The sequence below is a fragment of the Hipposideros armiger genome, unplaced genomic scaffold, assembly GCF_001890085.2.
Source record: "Hipposideros armiger isolate ML-2016 unplaced genomic scaffold, ASM189008v1 scaffold_175, whole genome shotgun sequence".
Lineage (NCBI taxonomy): Eukaryota > Metazoa > Chordata > Mammalia > Chiroptera > Hipposideridae > Hipposideros > Hipposideros armiger.
This window is the reverse complement of record NW_017731525.1, coordinates 1,277,484-1,296,862: the sequence shown is the minus strand read 5'-3', so window position 1 is coordinate 1,296,862 and position 19,379 is coordinate 1,277,484. Positions and strand designations below refer to the sequence as shown.

The window sequence follows — 19,379 nt, the reverse complement described above, 5'->3', positions numbered from 1 at the left end:
TAAGTTCATTTCCCTTTCACGCTATATTTTCACAGTCGTTAGATGTCTTAATTAGCTACTAGAAGATAACAATATCAACAAAAAATATTTTATATTCCCTGTCCTCTCATATTTGCAAGACTACTTACTTTTCTTTATTCTAAGCATTCCCAAAATTATTCCCCCAGGATTCATTAGTTTTTCTTAATTAGAAGAATGATTTCCTCCTTCAACCTATACCTCAAGTTTGAGTCTTAAAAGTGTAAGAACCCCCACTCATATCTTGAAATGTTTACTATCCAAATAAAATAATAACCAATGAGGTTAGTCATATATGTATACACATAAGTCAAATAGCCAATGACTTTCCAGTGTCTTCCATTAAAAGACACACACACGATTAAGGGAAAAACTAAAATAAATTCTCATTTTTAAAATGTCAACAGTTTTTCTTTTGATTATGGCAGTTATGTGGTATAGTTCATGGATCTACATAAAACTGGGTGAAGAAGAAAATGTTTTTTATTAATCAGATTACAACATGAAATTAACATGACGTCCCATTAGAATTGAGCCAGGATAAATAATGCTGTTATAAAATTTACATTTTTCACATCCATTTCAGAGGAAAACAGTACATATTAGGGCTTTTCTAGGTCTTATAAACTGATTTCAGTAATCCCTTTCTAAATAGTAGATAGCAATTAACATGTATTCTCAAACTGTGCTAAGGAGTTAGAAAGGCAACTATAAAATCTATAATGATAACAACTGGCAGGATTAAGACTGTTTTGTTAAGAATGTTAAGATGTTAAGAACCACATTTCTATTTTACCTGTTGTTATCAGTGTACCTTTTTCATTAGTAAGGCAACTGCTTGCTGAGGGTGTCACGATTAGCAAGTTTCTTAAGTAATAGATACCTGACTGATCAAGACTCAAATAAGCTTCCTTTCCCAATTTTGCTCTTTGAGTAGAAATAAATAGCTTTGTCTTTTGAATGTAGGGAGGCTAATATTTTGAAATGCAGCTGTTGTAATCTTCTAACATAATTAAAAGGGGGGGATGAATTATTATTAGCAATAAGTCTTTAAAATACTTCCAGTTTTTAAAATAACAAGGCTTCTGAATAACTTCTCAAACCCACCTTTCCATTTTGGTACACAACTTGATAAACCTAACACATTTGATCTGTATTGTAGTGATTTCTTCCATCGACTACATTTTGCCCTCAATGAGGGTTAGTTACGGTTTCAAATAATTTCTATTTCAATAAGTTTCCTTTTCACAGAACTGAGATTTCCCCCCGCCTCCCCCCACTTATGTGCCTGTGAAAGGAATTTGAACACACACATACATATACTTGCATACATACATGTGCGTTTGTATGTGTTTTTTAAGTAAGTTACTTTGACCATTAGAATAAAACTAAACTACAGGGACAACTCCGGGAAGACAGTTCGCTCTTGCTTAGAAACCCTCCTCTAGGTTGAGGAAGGAAGGCACAGTTCACTGAAGGATGAGATGAGGCTGTAGTAAGCCTTTTCATCGTCTGTCAGCCCCGCGTTGCCAGGTCTCACCACCACAGCTACATGCACGGCCGCCTCCTCAGCAGCACTGGCCTCTGTGAAAATCAAAATATGTGTCAGAAACATCAAAACATGATGCCTGAGATTTGCTTCACAGTAATCAGGAAGATGTGGGAATGTAAGAAACAAGTTTGTCCCTGATTTGATAACTGCTGAAGCCAAAAGATAGGCACAGGGTGCTGGTGATATTATTCTCTTTTACAGTTTTTAATTTTTCTATAATAAAAAAAATGTAAATACATAATTGTACCTGACAGACTAGAATGAGTGTATCTTAGGTTTCTGACCTTTATTAAGTACTTATAAGTACAAGACAGAGCCATGTTCTGTCCACAAGTTTCCTTCATTCCCTCCCATGAGTCTGCAGAGAACTGAGCTGTTTCCCACAGGGCAGGCTGTCAGGAATTAACACCAGTTAAGTAGATATGGGATCCCAGCATCTAATCAGGCCAAAATACCTGCTCTCACATCCGGAGCCGAAACATGTCATGACCCTGGCTAGACTGCCTATCTGTTTTGCCTGGCAAATTCTTACTCTTTGAAATTCAGCTCAACCATATTCCAGAACCGCTATCATCTGTAGTAGAGCATCCTATGTGCTCCTTTAACACCCTGTATTTACTGTACCTTGCCAAATATAATGCGCACCCATGTTTCTGGCCCAAACTTTCAGGGGAAAAAATCTTTTGTTTTAATTTTTTCATTCAAATTTTTATTTGTTTACATTTAGGTACTTGGATTTTGTATTATAAAAGGAATTTTAGCATTTATTTTTTAACATATTATAGTACAATAAATTTTATGTAACAAATAATTATAAAACACAAGAACAGATACAAGGTACAAGAAGTTTTATGTACTGGTAACAAATTTATATTATTTACACATCATAGAAGGCCAAGAACTCTTCGTCGTTGCAAGTTTGTCATAAGTTCAACAAAACAGATTATTGTATTCCAGGGCATTATTTTGCATACGGATATCGTTATTGATTTTTAGAGTTACACTTTTAACTCATAAGCATAAAAAAAAGAATTAAAAACATTTATATAGATACAGAATGAGTACTACCCCTGTATAATGTGCATCCTTATTTTTCCCTCACAAACCTGGGCAAAAAAGTACGCATTATACATGGTAAAATATGGTAGCTATATCACAACAATATAAATTGGAATGTTTTTACCTGTTGCTCTCTCCTCACTACACTGTGAGTGCCTTAAGATCAGTGACTGCATGGTGGGTAGAAGTAAAAATAAGACTAGTAAAATGAAACTAGGTAAGGTAGGTATTGTAAGGGGTATCTCTAAAATGCCTTAGGTTTTTGTTTCCATTTGAAAGATAACAGCTAATATCGTGTTAATGTAACACCTACCATGTGCCATGTGCTGCTCTCGGACAGAGAATCAAACAAAGCTCCTGCCTTCACGGAGCTCCCGTTGCCATCTAAGCCTTCACAGCAACCCTGAGGTATGGTTAGTGTTACTATCCCCATTCCACAGATGCGGAAACTGAGAGCTAGCAAGTAGTGGAGATAAAGTTTGAAACCGTCAATCTGACTCTGTGGTCTGTGCTCTAGAATAAGGGTCAGCAAAATGCAGCCTGTCACTTGCTTTTGTAAATATAGTTTTATTGGACACAGCCATACCCATTCATTTGTGTATTATCTGTAGTTGCTTTCCCTATGCAAGGACAGAGCTGAATAGTTGTGATAGAGACTTTATGGCCTGCAAAGCCTACAGTATTTCCTATCTGGCCCTTTACAGAACAAATGTATCAAATCCTCCTATAGAGTACTACCAGTCCGAGTGTGGTCCACAGACTGGCAGTGTGGGAATCACTTGGAAGCTTGTAAAAAATGCAGAATCTCAGATCCCCAGTGTGAACTACTGAATTAGGATACACAACTTAATAAATGACTCCTCTGCACAGAGGGTGAAATTTGATTAGAAATTTCAAAGAAAGAAAACTGGAAGAAAGGAGGCACTCTAGGCAGACATAAAATATATGTGTAAACACCGGAATGGAGCAAGTCATTGTTGGAGACAGGTCAGCAAGATGGGGCATGCTTCGACAGACAGAGCAAAACTGGGGAAGAATCTGAAACACAGTCTATGGAACTTAGATGTGCTATAATAAGAAACCTCAGTCATTTCTCAATCTGTGGAAAACAGTCTCAGCATCTAAATGGATTAATTAAAGGGCAGCAGTGCTGAGAGATAAGCAGTTCCCAGAGCATGTAGTGGGGCAGAGCTGTCTCTTCCTCCACCCACCTCCTCCAGTGTCTATCTTCTGCTTTTCCTATGAAAGGGCTGTCACCTTCCCCAGAACAGAAAATGTGCAAGACAATCCCCTCCTCAGGCAAACACTGCAGATATCATTAATTCCAGCAGAAGAGGCACCTACCTACCTTCAACTCCGCCCCACCCCCAGTTCCCAGCCCAATTGCCTCAAGCGAAGCTTTCCTCCTAACTAGCAATCCAGGATCTCTACCGAGCTGAGCCATCATGATCCACGTATCACTAGACAGTAGCTAGTGACTCCTATGCATTCAGCCTCTTACCTAGATCACCAATGGGCAAGTTTTGTCCCTAAGCATTTATTTGCTCTATTCGTATAATGACACCTAAGAATAATATTTGTTGACTTAAAACCCTGGGCCACTTTCCTTTCCTCCAAAGGGAAAGTCTCTCAGTTCTCTTTTATAACTGGGTGTTATTTGGGATATCACTTAGTCTTCCACTCCTTGGCAATGAAATTCTGGGCACGTGGTACCAAAACACCACATCAGAGCTAGGCAGACAGCCAGCTGCCTGGTCCCGTCCCAGCTACAGATGTGTCCAGTTCTGGCCCTACAACTGTGTGTGGGGCTGGCAGAAGACAAGGGGCAGGAATAAAACCTCTTTGTGGAGGACTTGGAGGGAGCCAATTTACTGTGAGGCCAACTTGGGGATTATCTCTATTCTCTAAAAAACCATAGGAATAATTTCTGGGACTGCAACCTAAGGAAATGGCTTAAGTGAAAAAGACCTGAAATTACAGATGTACTAGGATGGCAACTAGAAAAAAAAGGTGGCTAAAGATAAGATTGTGAAAAACTGTAAGTGGTCTTAGGGTAGGGGTTACAATTATTCATAGTAACCAAGAGGACAGGGCGAGGATCTAGGGATCATAGATGCTCAGGACAGACTGGCTTTGTGTGGAGCTCCAGCCACAAAACAGGTCCCTAACTCTAAGCCTGCTTTCCATGCAAATTTACCATTCAAAATGCTAGTGAAATTAAATACAGGATAAACCAGACTTTCATCACTTTCATTATGTGAATGATTAAAGAAGTGCGATTCAATCAGACAAACTCACCAGAACAAGGCCTGTCTCCTTTCATAAGGAGCAAAATTACCATTCCTCACAGAAACTGCTGGTGCGCCCCTAACCTATGTAGACAGTAAAGCACCCTCCCCACCCCACCACTCTAAGCCCCCAAAAGCCATTCTAGGATTGTAGCTTTGAATCAGTAAAGGGCTTCTATACAGAAACATGCTAGGCACTTACAGGACATTTATAATGCAATGTAGAGGCTAGGCAAAATGGTTGTTGATAAGGCTACGGCTTGTGGATGGTACATGTAAGTGGCCTGGCTATCTAATTTCACAATTAACCTTGAAGCAGTGTATCTGTGCATCTGTCTGTCTCTCACCTTCAGTGCACTCAGACATGCAAATGTAAAGCTTTCCAAGGTGTAGAAAAAGGAGATGCCAGTTTGTAGAATCCCCTGGACTCTGAAGCTGACCCAAGCCAGGACATGCAGGACAGAGGCTGGTCCCCACTAAATAATATCTACCTAGATAAAAAATTCCAGTCCTGAAATTTTACAAAGATATTAATTACTGAATGTCTATTGTATGTCAGGTGAAATTGAGCCTGTTCTATTTACCTCTCTTTCTCTGGAAAACAAAACTTCTTGAAGGCATTTGATGATCTATGCTGCTTAAATTTTTTCAAAACTGCTTAGCAAATTAGTACTTGCTTATATACCTACAACTCTTACTTATCAACACAACAGACCAAAAGCTCATGGGTCAGCAGTAGAAAAAGATATTCATACACACTCCCATAGCTAACCCGCCTTTGCCAGCAGCCTGGCTATGCCTGTGGGCCCCATCTCTGACGGTCCTAGTGAGAACGGAGGTGATTCTAGTTCTGTGATAACATACAGAAGGGCTGGAGGAGGAATACCGCCTACAGATGCTGAAGTTGCCTCCACGGGGCTCAGGAGCCAAGCGGAGTCATCTAGGCACGAGAGCCACCCCCTGCCGTCCACCTTGGCCGCCCCCGCCCTCCACCTCGTCCCCCAACCTCTTCCCCAGCCCCCAGCACAGATACAGTTTGTTGGAGCAGCTGCACAGCATGCAAAGACTTGCTCTGTGGGTAAACGGAAGGTGAAACTTACAATCTAAGGTGAGTGGCAGAAACACAAATATGTAAACTGCCTTCAAATACAAGTGCAATTATAAATGCATAAAAGTAGGCCCCTGGGAGATGCGCAACTCTAAGGAGAACGACCATGCAAACAAAAGCCGTGGCCAGGTTAGGCAGCGTGGGAAAGCCTCACTAACCAGGGCAGAGACCACCTTCCAGCAGCATCCTCTACCCCTACGCCTGCTGCTGTCTGTTTCCTCATTCACCACCAATCCCCTCTGTAATTCTCCAGAGGACGCACATTCTTACATATACGCTCAAGTGCATGTTTTACATTTAGTCAAAACTACTCTGGAAACCACTTAAATTGCCAATAAAGTACAATGCATATTGTTTTGTGCATTCAATCCTTAAAGTAATAATGCATCTGCTAATGTACCGCATAAGAAGGGCCATGCTGGGTAAAAAGAATGTCTGTCTTTAAACAGGTGAATCATGCACCAGGAGGCCTGAGGTTCACAGCATGAGGGGCACCTGGGGCACTGAGACCATCTGAGAGAAGGCAGAGATGAGGGCCCTACTCACCAACGGGTCAGTGCTCACCAATTGGAATGACAAGGCAAAATCGCTCAAACTATAGTCCTCTTTCTCTCCCTTTGTTGCTGAGTGTGTCTCTCACTGCTATTTGGGTGGCCAGTTAGCTCAGTTGGTTACAGCGTGGTGCTAATAAATACATGTGATGCAGGTCCACTGTGACTTTGATGTCCTCAAATAGCCATGCACCTACCTTTATATTCTTGCCTGCACGCTCCTTGCCACAATACCACGTACGTCCTCCTTTGCTACTTTCCCATTTCATCAGTGTGTGTGTGTGTGTGTGTGTGTGTGTGTGTGTGTGTGTGTGTGTGTGTGTCTGTGTGTACACACAGAGGGATGGGTAGGGAACCATGGATAAGGAGTTAAAATGGGAAGAATTACTCTTTCCAATGCTACTTCCCCACACACAACCCCCAAGGATGGGTACATGGAGAGGGAGCTATGTATAATTCACTGTTTCTTTTTATAAAACGGTTTCATTTTTCAAGGGTCCACACATAAACTTTCTTTAAAGAGGCAATGTGTTTGCAGTGCCAGGCTCAGCTCCCATCCTGGGGTAAGAAGTCAGATTACTCACCTAGAGTAACATCTGTCAAAAACAAGATATTGTTGGTTGAGCACCCAATGCTGTTTGCAATCTTTCGGTAACTCTCACTCTCCACTTTGTGTCCAATCTTGGTATCAAAGTGACCGTCAACAAGCTGAATACAGAGAAGAGGAAAGACTGATGCTATAAATATACTTGCAACCCAGACCCTTTGTCTCTCATCCCTTATCTCTGAAATATATGACAATCACAGTGACTTTACCCACTCAATATATAATAACTGAATACCTACTTAATAGAACACTTTATGGAGGCTGCAAACAGTAAATACAAAGATTTCATAGCAATAAGCATTTCAAAGAACAAAACTACCAATTCAGCGTATATAAGGTCATTTTATAATCTATTTGCTTTTCTTTCATTAGCATTAATTTTATATCCAAAGTCTTTTAAAACACACATGCCCTACTTTCTATCCTTAAAACACTATTTACACTCAAACTACTTATCGGACTGGGTTTCATTCCTCATGAAAGGTTCTGAACACTGTCCTTTAATCCCAAAACCAACAGATTTCTCTAATCTGCCTCACTCATAAGCTGCTATTTTACTTTTAAAAAACTTTCATTTTCTGATTAAAACATTCTGAAATTCTACCCAAGGGCTAGTATATACTCTTGCCATCTTAGAAATAATTGGGGTCAAATGTGTAACTTGTTAATTTAACCAATAGTGATTAAAATAAGTCTGTGGACTTAATGTGTTAAGGGATCAGCTTTTATAATGTGATTTTTGAATATTTTCAGAACTTTTCACAAACCAAAAAACAAGCCTAATAATCACTCAAAGAAAAGCTAAGGTAATATTAATACTATGATATTCTTAACTTTTAAAAAGTTAATGCTGGTCTTGTATATTTTTTCCCTCAAATCTGCCTCACTTAGCAACTGGAAATAAAGTTTTTATTATTGAATTCAGTAGGCAATTCTCATACCCTGTCTTCACCTTATTGTATATTAAAGCAGAAAAGAAGTTTACGTCTGTATTCAGTGGGTAACAGTTATCAACAGAGGGTTTTATTACTGCTTTAGTATTTGATTTAGAACTAAGATGAAAAACAGCAAAGTACTTTAGAATTTAAGAATATGACACTCTCCATGTACAGAGAACATGGTAGAGGATCATGAAATATTTCAAAAAACAGTTGGCTGAGTGACCTGTTGTATATGACCAAGTTCAGCCTGTACTGAGTTTTTGAAGTCCTAAATGTATTTCCTTCTGCCAATGACCACCCTGTCCTCCAGGGGGCATAGAGATGGTAGGATAGAGGGGCTAGCAGGAATTTTTTCATGTACAAGAAATGTTAACAGGTGGCTTTAAATTATCATTGTTTAATAATGTATCCAGTTCTCTTACATAAGAATGCTGGCTCTGCTAAAATAAAATCTGTGCCTCTCCAAGTACCAGAAACAAACAATCTGCCTTGTACTCTGCTGCATTCAACAAGTCTGTGTTATTTTGGGGGAGACAGTGGCATGTCACTATTTTTTGACATTTTACCTGCTACTTTAAACCACCAAAAGAATCATGCCATTAGTTTCGAGTTGATGATTTTCCAAAATTGGCAAGATAGTTGATTTACAAGCTAGTTCGTCTTGTTAGCTGTATTTTACATGTGGTTCTAGTACTACCATCATCAGAATGACTTATGGTGGATGTTTAAAAAGGCAGATTCCTGCCTCCCCAACCCAGACCTGCCAATTCAGATTTTCTGGGAAGCAGAATCCAAGGATCTACAATTTTAACAAACTCCCCAGGTGATCCTTATGCACAACAAAGTTTAAGAAACTTCGATGCAAAGATTATTACCACAGAAACATTTCATTGCCTATAATGTATTCCCCCCGTTTTTCCATTTCCTTTTATAGTGTACTGAATGCTGATTTAACTTATAACTGTAGCATATTCTTTTAACATTCATTATTTCATGTTTTGATACTGTCAAAAAAGAAAGTAATCAGGTAACCTACCTCAAGAATATTTCCCTCTGTAGAATGTCCAAATAATAGTTTCTGTGCCTCTACACTCCCTGAAGAATAGATATACACCTTCATTCCAGCCTCTCTCCATTTTCTGACTGCTGGAACTACATCTTCAAAGAACCTAGAGGAAAGACCATCAAGTTAAAATATAGGAACACGTTATCTAGGCAGATGAAAACCAGCCAAAATAATTGCCGCAAGTTTCTCTATTTGTGCCCAAATGGTTGCCATGAGACTGCGAACTTCTACAGATCGAGGAAATGTGTCACCAGAGTTCTAGGGTCACAGCAGATTAGACGCAACAATTTAGTTGGAGAGAATAGTTTTGACAGCTCCACTAACGATAGTCAAAAGTGATTACAGATAAAAGGGTGAAATCAGAAACTGAGTTTTTAAACTCCCAAGGGACTAAAAAAAACAATATTGTACTATTATGTAATCTTTGATATAATTCATGATAAGGTTAAATTATGTCCAGTGTGCCTTAAGAAAACATGGAAATGCTTATAAAAAGATCTGCACCCAATCAATTAAAAGATATTTGGGAGCTCAAAGCTATTAATCCTTGATTAGCTAAAAAACAGAACTATATTTCTTAAGAATTAAAAAAACCTAAAGTTTTACTATACAGAAAAAAATTATTTAACAAATCAGTTAAGAGACTTGTACCATCTCACATTCGCTAATCAGCACACAGTATCTGGTTTTTTTATTCCTGACACTCAATCTTATCTACCAATTCTATATGGCATCTTCCATATTCAGTGGTGGAAATACCACAGGAGACTAGTGAAAAAGAGAAACACAAGGAACTTGGGATATGGAGCCAGTCATCTTTAAAAAGATTAACTGAAAAATGTCAGAGAAGTCTACTACTGGATAAAACAGTTTAATATGTTGTACTAATTGAAGGAAAGAGACCTACTAATTCAATAATTCTGGGCTAGTGTGTTACTTTGCACTCATGGAGACAGGATTTTTCCACGTTGAATATGCAGACTGTTATTGGTTCAAAGCAGGGCTTAGAAGTCCAAGATAACTTATTGCACGTTCCTGGTTTTATAATTAAGGGACCAAGACCAAAGGAAGGGCTAAGTACTTCGAGCATAGTCTCCTGCCTCCATTCTTGAGTGTTTTACAAAGTGATCTAGCTGATATTCCCACATCACTGGCCTATCCTTAAATCCCAATGCATTTTTTAAAAGGTGGAAACCCCCTGTAAAGTACATAAATAAAGGAATGACATCTCATTTGCAGAAAAAAAACAAAAGAAATATAGGTAGCTGGAAATGGTCTTGGATCTTAGGGTTACATCAGGCAACGGCCTACAATCCTTAGCGGCACTGTCTTTCTAAGCATTTCTTAGCAACAACTCATGAGTCTCCTTCAGGAGTGCTCTCAGGAACTCTACAACCAAGGCTCAAAGGGTCTGTGAAAGTTGCTCAAAAGAGCACAGAACAGAGTGGCACTGCTGACACTCAAAGTGATGGGGTGCGTAATTTCATAGTGTTCTTACTTCTCTAACAGAACAGAACGCAGGTAATCTAATGGTCCTGGGAAGCAGCCTACCAGTGCTGTTACTCATATGCAAAGGATCAAATATGACTTAGTTCAAGGAAATCATCATTTCCTAGGAAGCTGTTTCAAAACTGGGATTAAAAGTCCTTCAATCCTCCCACAAAGCCAAACATCAGGTTTGGAGAATTCAGCTGGGTGAAATGCTTTATCCCAGCTTTGAGAAAACGAAACACTAACTTGTCAGAATAAACAGAATGTTGATTTTATCTGTTTTGCTAATCATACAACCCTGGAGAGAGAGGACTAGTGGAAAGTGTATTTGTTTGTGAGGCTGGTGAAACGTTCAGTCACTTGAGCAGCTACGTACTCTGCTTTCATGCGCCCAGCTGCGAATGCTGCCTTCCACATGTGGCCCTGCAGCTGTTTCAGCGCCGTGGTCTTTCGGTCCAGGGACATCTGCCAGCACACATTATCTACCACCGCCTGGATTGTTTGCTGCAGGTCATCCGCCCCGTTCTCAGGCACGGCAGGGATCGGAACCACACCATCCAGGTGGGAGTCCTCTTCAGCCTTCAAGTCATAAACAAGTTTCTCATTAATTAAAAAAAAAGAGCACTTAAAATGAGACCTGAAAACCAAGCAGACCCATTTTCTCCAACTTGTTAGACTGAGCTGTGTCACAAATTCAAGTATCCTACACTTTGGGGCTGATGTGAATGATTCTTAAAAGACACTGGACTATAATTTAAAATTTTACATTAGCTTTCCTATATTGCTAAAGCTGAAATTTAAACTGAGAGACATGTTGTATGTGAGAAGAGAGGTAGCACATACTGACAAAAATGATAAAGTAAGACCTGGTTTGTTGATTCACTTGCTAGGATGAACAAATAAGGAGTTCCATCAAATCTGGTCATTTTCTCTCTCTGTAACTGAGGTAAAACTAGAGAAAACCTCTAAAATTAGTTTATGCCTGGAATTCAATGAAAAGAAGCTAGTGAAGTAATGTCTGGGGTTGGTTCACATTCAGTCTCCGGCCACCTCCCACATCTTGCAAAAACTCTAGCAGCTATTTGGAGCAATGACCCTGTGACAATGAGGGAATATGTGTGCATGTTTCAACATGAGTTCAGACAACAAAAAGGTAAGGAGGGGAATGTTTCTGACTAACCATGAGTTACCTAGAAAATTCAACAAACTCAAATATCCCATGCCCCAAAGTATGTGACTACATCTCCAATCCTAACTCCTAATATTAAAAAATTCACAGAGAGCACTCCACATTGTCCAATGAAGAAAAACTAACTAGAAAATAACTGCCAGAAAGTTTGCTCTGTGTAGCATTTAAGATCTTCTTCACCGAAGCAATTTTAATAAGAAACAGAGTAAGAGTTCCACAACATACAGTGTGGAAGGAAAAAGTGATTAAAAACTAGGGAGAGAGCAGGGAGCAGAGCACATGAGACTAAGGCTGGGATGAGGGCTGGCCAAGATTGAGCCGGGTCAGAGGTCTGGGGGCACTGTGTGGACGCGAGGATCCGGGAGCACTGTGCAGGGGTCACAGGGGTCAGCAGGGGCTCCTGCCACGAGACAGGAGAGTGGAGAACGAAGTGATGAGGTGCTGGCACATGGAGCTTTAGTGAAAAATGTGAAAAGATGGCACAAAACCTTGTGCGTTCCACCCAGAAAGTGCCTAGTTTCATAAATACATGATACTCTTATGCAGCTGAACTAGCTCCAGAAAGAGGCAATAAACTGCCATGGTCTGGCCGTTTAATTATGTACTGTAAATTCTTAAGCAGGCAATTCACTGCAATGTCCATGCCCTGTGAATCCAGAGCACTTATTTTGACGATATGGTCAGAGCATATCCTAAGTCTCTAGGAATCCTCATTTCTAAGACACCTGGGAACGTGGAAGCAATGGAATAGGAATCTCCCAACCTGTTTCCTCAAAAGGCTGACATCCTGCTGGCACTCCTCCTCTTCCCAGTGTGTCTGCAGATACTCTTTAACATTTTCTTTGATATAAGGAAATAAAATGTCCTGGAGAAAAAGAGTAAAAGGAAAAAACAGAAATTAGCTTTAGACATTTGCATGAGATCAAGTTCTTCAACAATCTCACCTAAGCTAATTGTAGCAAAGGAGCCACTGAAAATTTCATTGAAAATATGAAAATTGCAGCTGTGGATACATGAATGAGAGTGAGACAGAGACAGAGACAGAGGCCAAGCGATAAATGAACTAGATCAAGAGACAGCAAACTATGGCCCCTGGGCCAAATCTGTTCTGTCTCCTGAACTTTGATTAGAACACACACACTCGTGTTTACACAGTATCTATGGCGACTTTGGGGCCACAATGGCAGAATTGAGTGCTTATAACCAAGACCATATGGCCACAAAGTCTAAACATTTACTATTCAGATTTTTACAGAAAAGTTTGTTGACTCCTGAACTAGACTGCTAGGCCATAGGTCCTGGAGCGCAGGGATCAAGTCTATGTGGCTCACAGCTGTATCCCCAGTGCACCGCAGTGCTAGGCACATGGACATAACTCAAACATCTGCTGAAAGAATGATGTCCATGCATGATAAATGTTTTTTTAAAAAACACCTGATCGCCATGATTCTTTCTTGGAAATCAGACTACCTATAGGATACCCTATAAGAGAATGATGTGCAAAATTAACTCAGAAATAAAAATCTGTCAGTAACCTATGCAGTGGGAACATGAGTTCTCTTAGGTCAAAATTTTTACCTTTACTTGCAATTGTAGCATATGCAACAATTTTTTCATGTCTACTATATACCAAGATATGCTAGGTGCTGAGTGGGGAGCATGGAGAAGGGGATTGAAAAGATACATAAGTCACAGTCCCTATTCTCATAGTTTAAGAATCTAGCTGGGGTGGGTGACAGGTAAACAAAGAATTATAATGCAATATAATGGGTAAGACAAGCAGAATACAGATTGATGTGTGAATCCAGAGAAGGCCTTACATTTTAAGAGAAACTATAACCACACTGAATTTAAAAAGTAGGCTTATTCAAATTCATTCACTAATTTATTTATTCAAATATTTACTGGGGCTGGCCCTGTGCTAAGAGCTGGAGATATAACTGAGAGCAAAACCCACATGATCCCTAATCTCAAGGAGTATAAACACACACTTTCTAGGAGGCACAAACTATTTTCATAAGAATACTAAGATGTTATTTGCCTTTTTCACTTTCACCCCTTTTAGGAGTGTATAATAGTTTTCTGGAGGCTACACGATGTGTGATATCACAAGAGACCCAATGCAGGTAAGAGAATCCAGCTGTCTTCAATAACTGACATTGAAGAGGCATGCAAAAATGTAAAACAATGCCACTCTTCTATGTTTTCTAAAACAAACAAATTACTATTTGCAAAAATATATTATTTATGTTAACAAAGTAATGGGATTTATTGTTTAAAGTGAATAAATTTGTTTTAATTTCTGATATGGTAAATATTGATCGATATAACCCACATAAATAAAAGTTCTTTGGTTCCTCAGTAATTTTTAAGAGTATAAAGCAATCCTGAGAACAAAATGTATGCAAACCACTAAGGGTTAACCCAGAGAAGTCCAGAGGGAAGAATGTTTTCTTTCTACAGAGAGAACTGTGGGTAGGGTCACCCGATCTGTAGAGTATATAAGCCAGAGATATAAGCCATAGGCTTTCAAATGTTGCCATACCACCAACAAGGTGTGCACAAGGCCCTGAAGATAAGCAATCCTATTCCTGCAAAGAGGGCTCATTAATGTAGTAAGAATGGGCTCCAATTCATGAAGTGTGTGCTATCACAGGGTCGTCTGTGCCAAACAGAGCACCCATCTCTTCTGATCAGTACTAATCAGAACTGGCCCTGGGCCCGGCTCTGTGGGGGTGCAGGGAACATCTGAAAACCACGGATCCCTGCTTTTTCCCCACTCTGCCCTTCTGGCCTCCACTGTTACAAGCTTCTGGACCATTACATTTTCTTAAATACTATCACGAGAGTGAACAAGGGCAAAAAAGGAGAAAGAAGTTGGCAGAAAATTTTATTTCCCACTAACAGACCTGAGGGATGATATGGTTAGGACATAGTTAATAGGTCAATATGAACGAAAATGTTTCTTCTTTGTGTGTGTGTGTGTGTGTGTGTGTGTGTGTGTGTGTGTGCGCGTGTGCACACGCACAGTGTTCCCCTGACTGGCACAAATGTTTGGCTACATAACTAGAATTTTTTTAAATATTTCAGAAGACCCAAGTCTAAGTTCAACTTAAATTACACTCCCAAATGAAATATACAACACAAGAAAGTTATTATGGCTTTTTTTAAATGGGAAGACTGTAGCGTTTATCTCTCTTCATAATACGTTATTCAAATTTCACCTGCCCTAGAAAAAAGAAAGAAGCCATTCAATTTTGCTTGTTCTCATGTGGCATTCCAGTAAGTAATGGATCATTCAGCAGATTTACAAGCATATAAACAGTGTGATCAGGCAAAAATTTCAGCATACTTGACAGAAAAGCCTTGTTTACGCTCAGTAAAAACTCATTCTTGATCTAAAAGAAGGAAAATGAAGAGCTGAGATTCTGGCAGCTTTTTGTTTCTGCAAGAGATTCCTTTTACCCTACTGATATACTTCTGATTTTCTTTATAAATACTTAAGTTTTCCCATCCCGCCCTCCATCGTGCCCCTTATATTCCTTCCTTTCTTCTTATTATCATCTTTCCTCCACTCATACACAGTGATGGGACTGCAAACTGCTCTCCCACCTTGAGAATGCTATTGAGAAGATGCAGTAAAACTGAAGGTGTGCCAGCCACTCCTCCCCTAGTCATACCCCAGTGAGAAACTAACACGTGTGCACAAGTGAAACAAATGTTGACTATGGCACTGGGTATCACAGCAAAGTAACTGGAAACAACCGAAATCTTTATCAGTCAGAGAACAGATAAACTGGGGGATATTCCTACCCTAAAACATTATAAAGCAGTTAAACATGAGTGTACTCAAGTTGTATTTATCAATATGAATATAAACTTTAACATATGATAAAAGTCTAATACAAAATGGGATGTACTCAGGGCCTGTTATATCTGTAATGTTTTACTTAAGATCTGAAACAAACATAATATCAACATTTAATTAGCTTTGTGGTGGGTGCACGGTCATTACATGAATCTGTCTTCTTATTTTAAATGTTTCACAATTAAAAAGCATGCCAACTTCAATCCCTTATCCTACACCTGCTTCTTTCTCTGTTGGTCATCCTCCTCCTGTGTCCTGTCTCCATTATTTCTCAACTCCCAAGCAACTAGAAACATTTCAGGGAAAAACTGGTGTTTAGATTCAGGGCCGCCTAGTAACTGAAAAGTTGAAGTGCTCAAAAGTTATAAAAATGCATGCAGTGTTATACTACTTTGTGCTTTACAAAGTCCCGTTTCCTATATCCAGCTTTATTGGTACCCAGAACAATTCACAAAGAGCCTGTGAATGCTGAGAGCCCAGGTCCTTGACCTCTACGCATTAGAGGAATACACACTCCGGGCAGCATATCAGGATAGGGTCCTACCTTTATCTTTTACTAGCTGTGTTCAAGTAACTTATCCTCTCTGAGCCTCAGTTTTCTCATCTGCTATATGGGAATAATACCAAGCAAAGGCACTGCAATAACTAGAGATAGACAGAAAGCACCTTACCACTTATTTATATTTTCCAGCACGGACAAATATTTATACTGGGCAAGGATTACTTTTGACTTAATTTAGTGATAACAGCAGAAAAATTCCCAGAGGATAAATCAATAGCACAACTAACTCATTCATTCAACACTTCCTGAAGGCTTACTGAATGCCAGGTACTTCTGATAATGGAGTTATGAACCACAGCCCCTCTCCTCAGAGAACTCACAGAAACAAAAGGTGCAAGGCTTCTAACAATTCTAAAGTTTTAGGAAAATCTTTAGAAGTTAGAGGTTATTTTAGAATCCCTCATCATCCAATTTGCCCCCTTTCTTTACGCATAAAATTCCCCTCTGCACCGAGTAAACACACAAAGCTAGGCAACGAAGCTAGAACTTACTATAACACCTGGAATTATTAATATTACCTGAGGGTGGCAGGTGAGCAGACTGTTCTATTTTAGTGCAAAAGTGTTATTGAATAACAAGTACAATAACTAAATTCTGAGTATTTTATGCATCCTTTCAGTATACTTATTAAGCATCTATTATGTAAAATAAAATTCAAGTTGCTTATTTTTAAAAGCCAGTAATTATATCAGTCTGACATGTGCTATGATGCTATATAAAAAAGCTCTAAAAATAGACTTTTTATTTGAAACTTGGTGCTTATTGCTCAACCCAGCCCATTGAAAATGTTCACGCTTTAAAAGTAATTCCAAAAATAACTGCGATCACAGATGTTTTAACTTTAGTTATAATTTCATAATACTATATAACACAATAAAGCAGCAATAAGCCCAGGATTCTACAAATGCGTGAATATTTTTAGTCTGCCAGATACCTAAGGAGTTGTTATGGTTTAGTACATACAAGAGGCTGTGGAAATAAATGAGAGTATTTTTCTTTCAGGGGACTATGATTCAATTCTGCTAAATGCTGGAGGGGATATCACGCAGGCAACAATGTATATTGCTCTATATAGCGCAATGGCAGCTTTCTGAAAGAGCTCCATTATGGGTCACAAAATTTCTGAAGATCTAATTAAAGAAATTGCCTCATAAATGCTTAGAAGTCCAGATTTGATCTGCTTTATGGTTAAGTGGTTGTTTTAACGGAAAGGTCATAGAATGAATAAAAATAAAATTGTTATAGTATTTACTAAAGTCTTCTTTGAAGAAAATGGGTAATAAAAAGATAATGGGTAATAGAGTAGAGCTTTTTTTTTTTTTAAAAGATTTTATTGGGGAACTGGGGAAGGGGAACAGACAAGTTGCTGTCCTTTTGTTCTTCAGTCTAGTTGTGGAGGACGTCGCTTCACTGGCCCATGTTGGTATTAACATTGCGCTCTTCCCGGGTGAGGCAGTCGCTCGCCAGCCATTGGATGGCCGCTCATGGCAGCTCATGGCAGCTCACACTGTCTGCCAGCCACTCATGGTAGCTCACAGCAGCCCACTGCAGCAGGGGCTGCAGCCTACGCCAACGCTGGTGACTCACGGCAACCCAGCTCCAGGTCAAGCTGTTGTTCACCATCTTAGCTGTAGAGGGCACAGTGTCACTGGCCCTCATGTGGGATCCAAACCAGGACCCTCTGGTGTCCCAAGCCAGCTCTTAACCAACGCGCCACTTGGCCGGCCCTAGAGTAGAGCTTTATAAAGAAACTATTTTAAGGAACCACAAAATGCAAATGATTTATAGTATTTGAGAACTTAAGTTTTTTTCAGCAGGAAATTAAACAATACAAGGGCAATATTGGGTGGGCTACTATTTCTCTATTAATTTCAGAGGATAAAGAGCACAGAAAAAATAAATGGATTGATGAGTCTTAATTCACATTCTCTAAATAAGAAATAAAACAGGCTACAAATAGCATATACAGCATAATTCTATTTGGGGGAATATCTAATGCATAGGACAAAACCTAGAACATGAATGCAAAGGTTTTCTCTGGGTCATGATATTACAAGGAAAAAAAACCTTTTTTTGGCCTATCTATTGTCCACAATGAAAGTATAATCTTTTTTAATCGACAAATAACATATATTAGTTTCAGGGATACAACATAATGACTCGATATTTGTGTATATTGTGAAATGATTACCACTATTAGTTTATTTAACATCTGTCACCGTACATATTGTAGTTACAATTTTTTTCTTGTGTTAACAACTTTTAAGATCTACTCTTAACAACTTTCAAATATACAACACAGTATTATTAACTATAGTCACCATGCTGTACATTACATCCCCAGGACTTATTTTATAACTGGAAGTTTGTACCTGCTTGAACATTTCTAATGATGGGAATTTACTATTTTTTGGAGTGAGTGGTCCATGCCATCCCTCAGACAGCTTCGGCAGCTGTGGTATTAGAACTGCTTCTTAAATATCCTTCCTGAAGACCATACCAGAATACTAAGGGAAGTGTTGGTGCTCTGGCTGCTACACAGGGCTGCAGGGCTCAGAAATGATAACTCTGCTGTCCCTGTCTTCATGGGGGGTAAGCAGGGATATGCCACTCTCTTTTGAAAGCTGAAGCCCTTAGGAAAAAACATTAGATTTCATCATTTGCATTCAAAATGATTTAATAAGTGTGCTGTTAAGACAAAAGTGTCTTCTAAATCCAATTAAGGAGAACTGTAAAGATAAACTGTAATCTATAATTAATTGCAATGAATCACATTGCATCAGGGAAGGTTATCATTATAAAAGGCTGATAGTTGGGATAGGTTTAAAAAAGTAGCACAAGGGGCTGACCAAGTGGTGCATTGGTTAAGAGTTGGCTTGGGATGCCAGCTCTGAGCAGCAGGACCCTGGTTCGGATCCCCCAAGGGCCAGTGACACTGCACCCTCTACAGCTAAGATGGTGAACTGTCGCCTTACAGCCGATTCTTAGACCACCCCCCCTCCATTAGCCTCTGACCCATTAGTCGAGAGAGTGCCTCGGAAAACTGAGGCCAGATGGAATGATATCTGTAAAGCTCTCT

General features: G+C 39.4%; 1 protein-coding gene across 2 annotated transcripts in view; it reads right to left on the bottom strand.

The window, feature by feature from the left end:
• Window positions 1-483: 483 nt before the first annotated feature.
• Window positions 484-19,379, bottom strand: part of ENOPH1 (enolase-phosphatase 1) — a 45,328-nt gene continuing 26,432 nt past the window's right edge. For both annotated transcript variants that reach the window (XM_019652178.1, XM_019652179.1), the window contains exons 2-6: window positions 12,634-12,735; window positions 11,058-11,260; window positions 9,161-9,293; window positions 7,161-7,284; window positions 484-1,602 (exon numbers count right to left, since the gene is read on the bottom strand). In XM_019652178.1, the coding sequence (XP_019507723.1) occupies window positions 1,463-1,602; window positions 7,161-7,284; window positions 9,161-9,293; window positions 11,058-11,260; window positions 12,634-12,735 (702 nt within the window). In that variant the 3' untranslated portion in view covers window positions 484-1,462. The remainder of the gene's footprint in view (window positions 1,603-7,160; window positions 7,285-9,160; window positions 9,294-11,057; window positions 11,261-12,633; window positions 12,736-19,379) is intronic.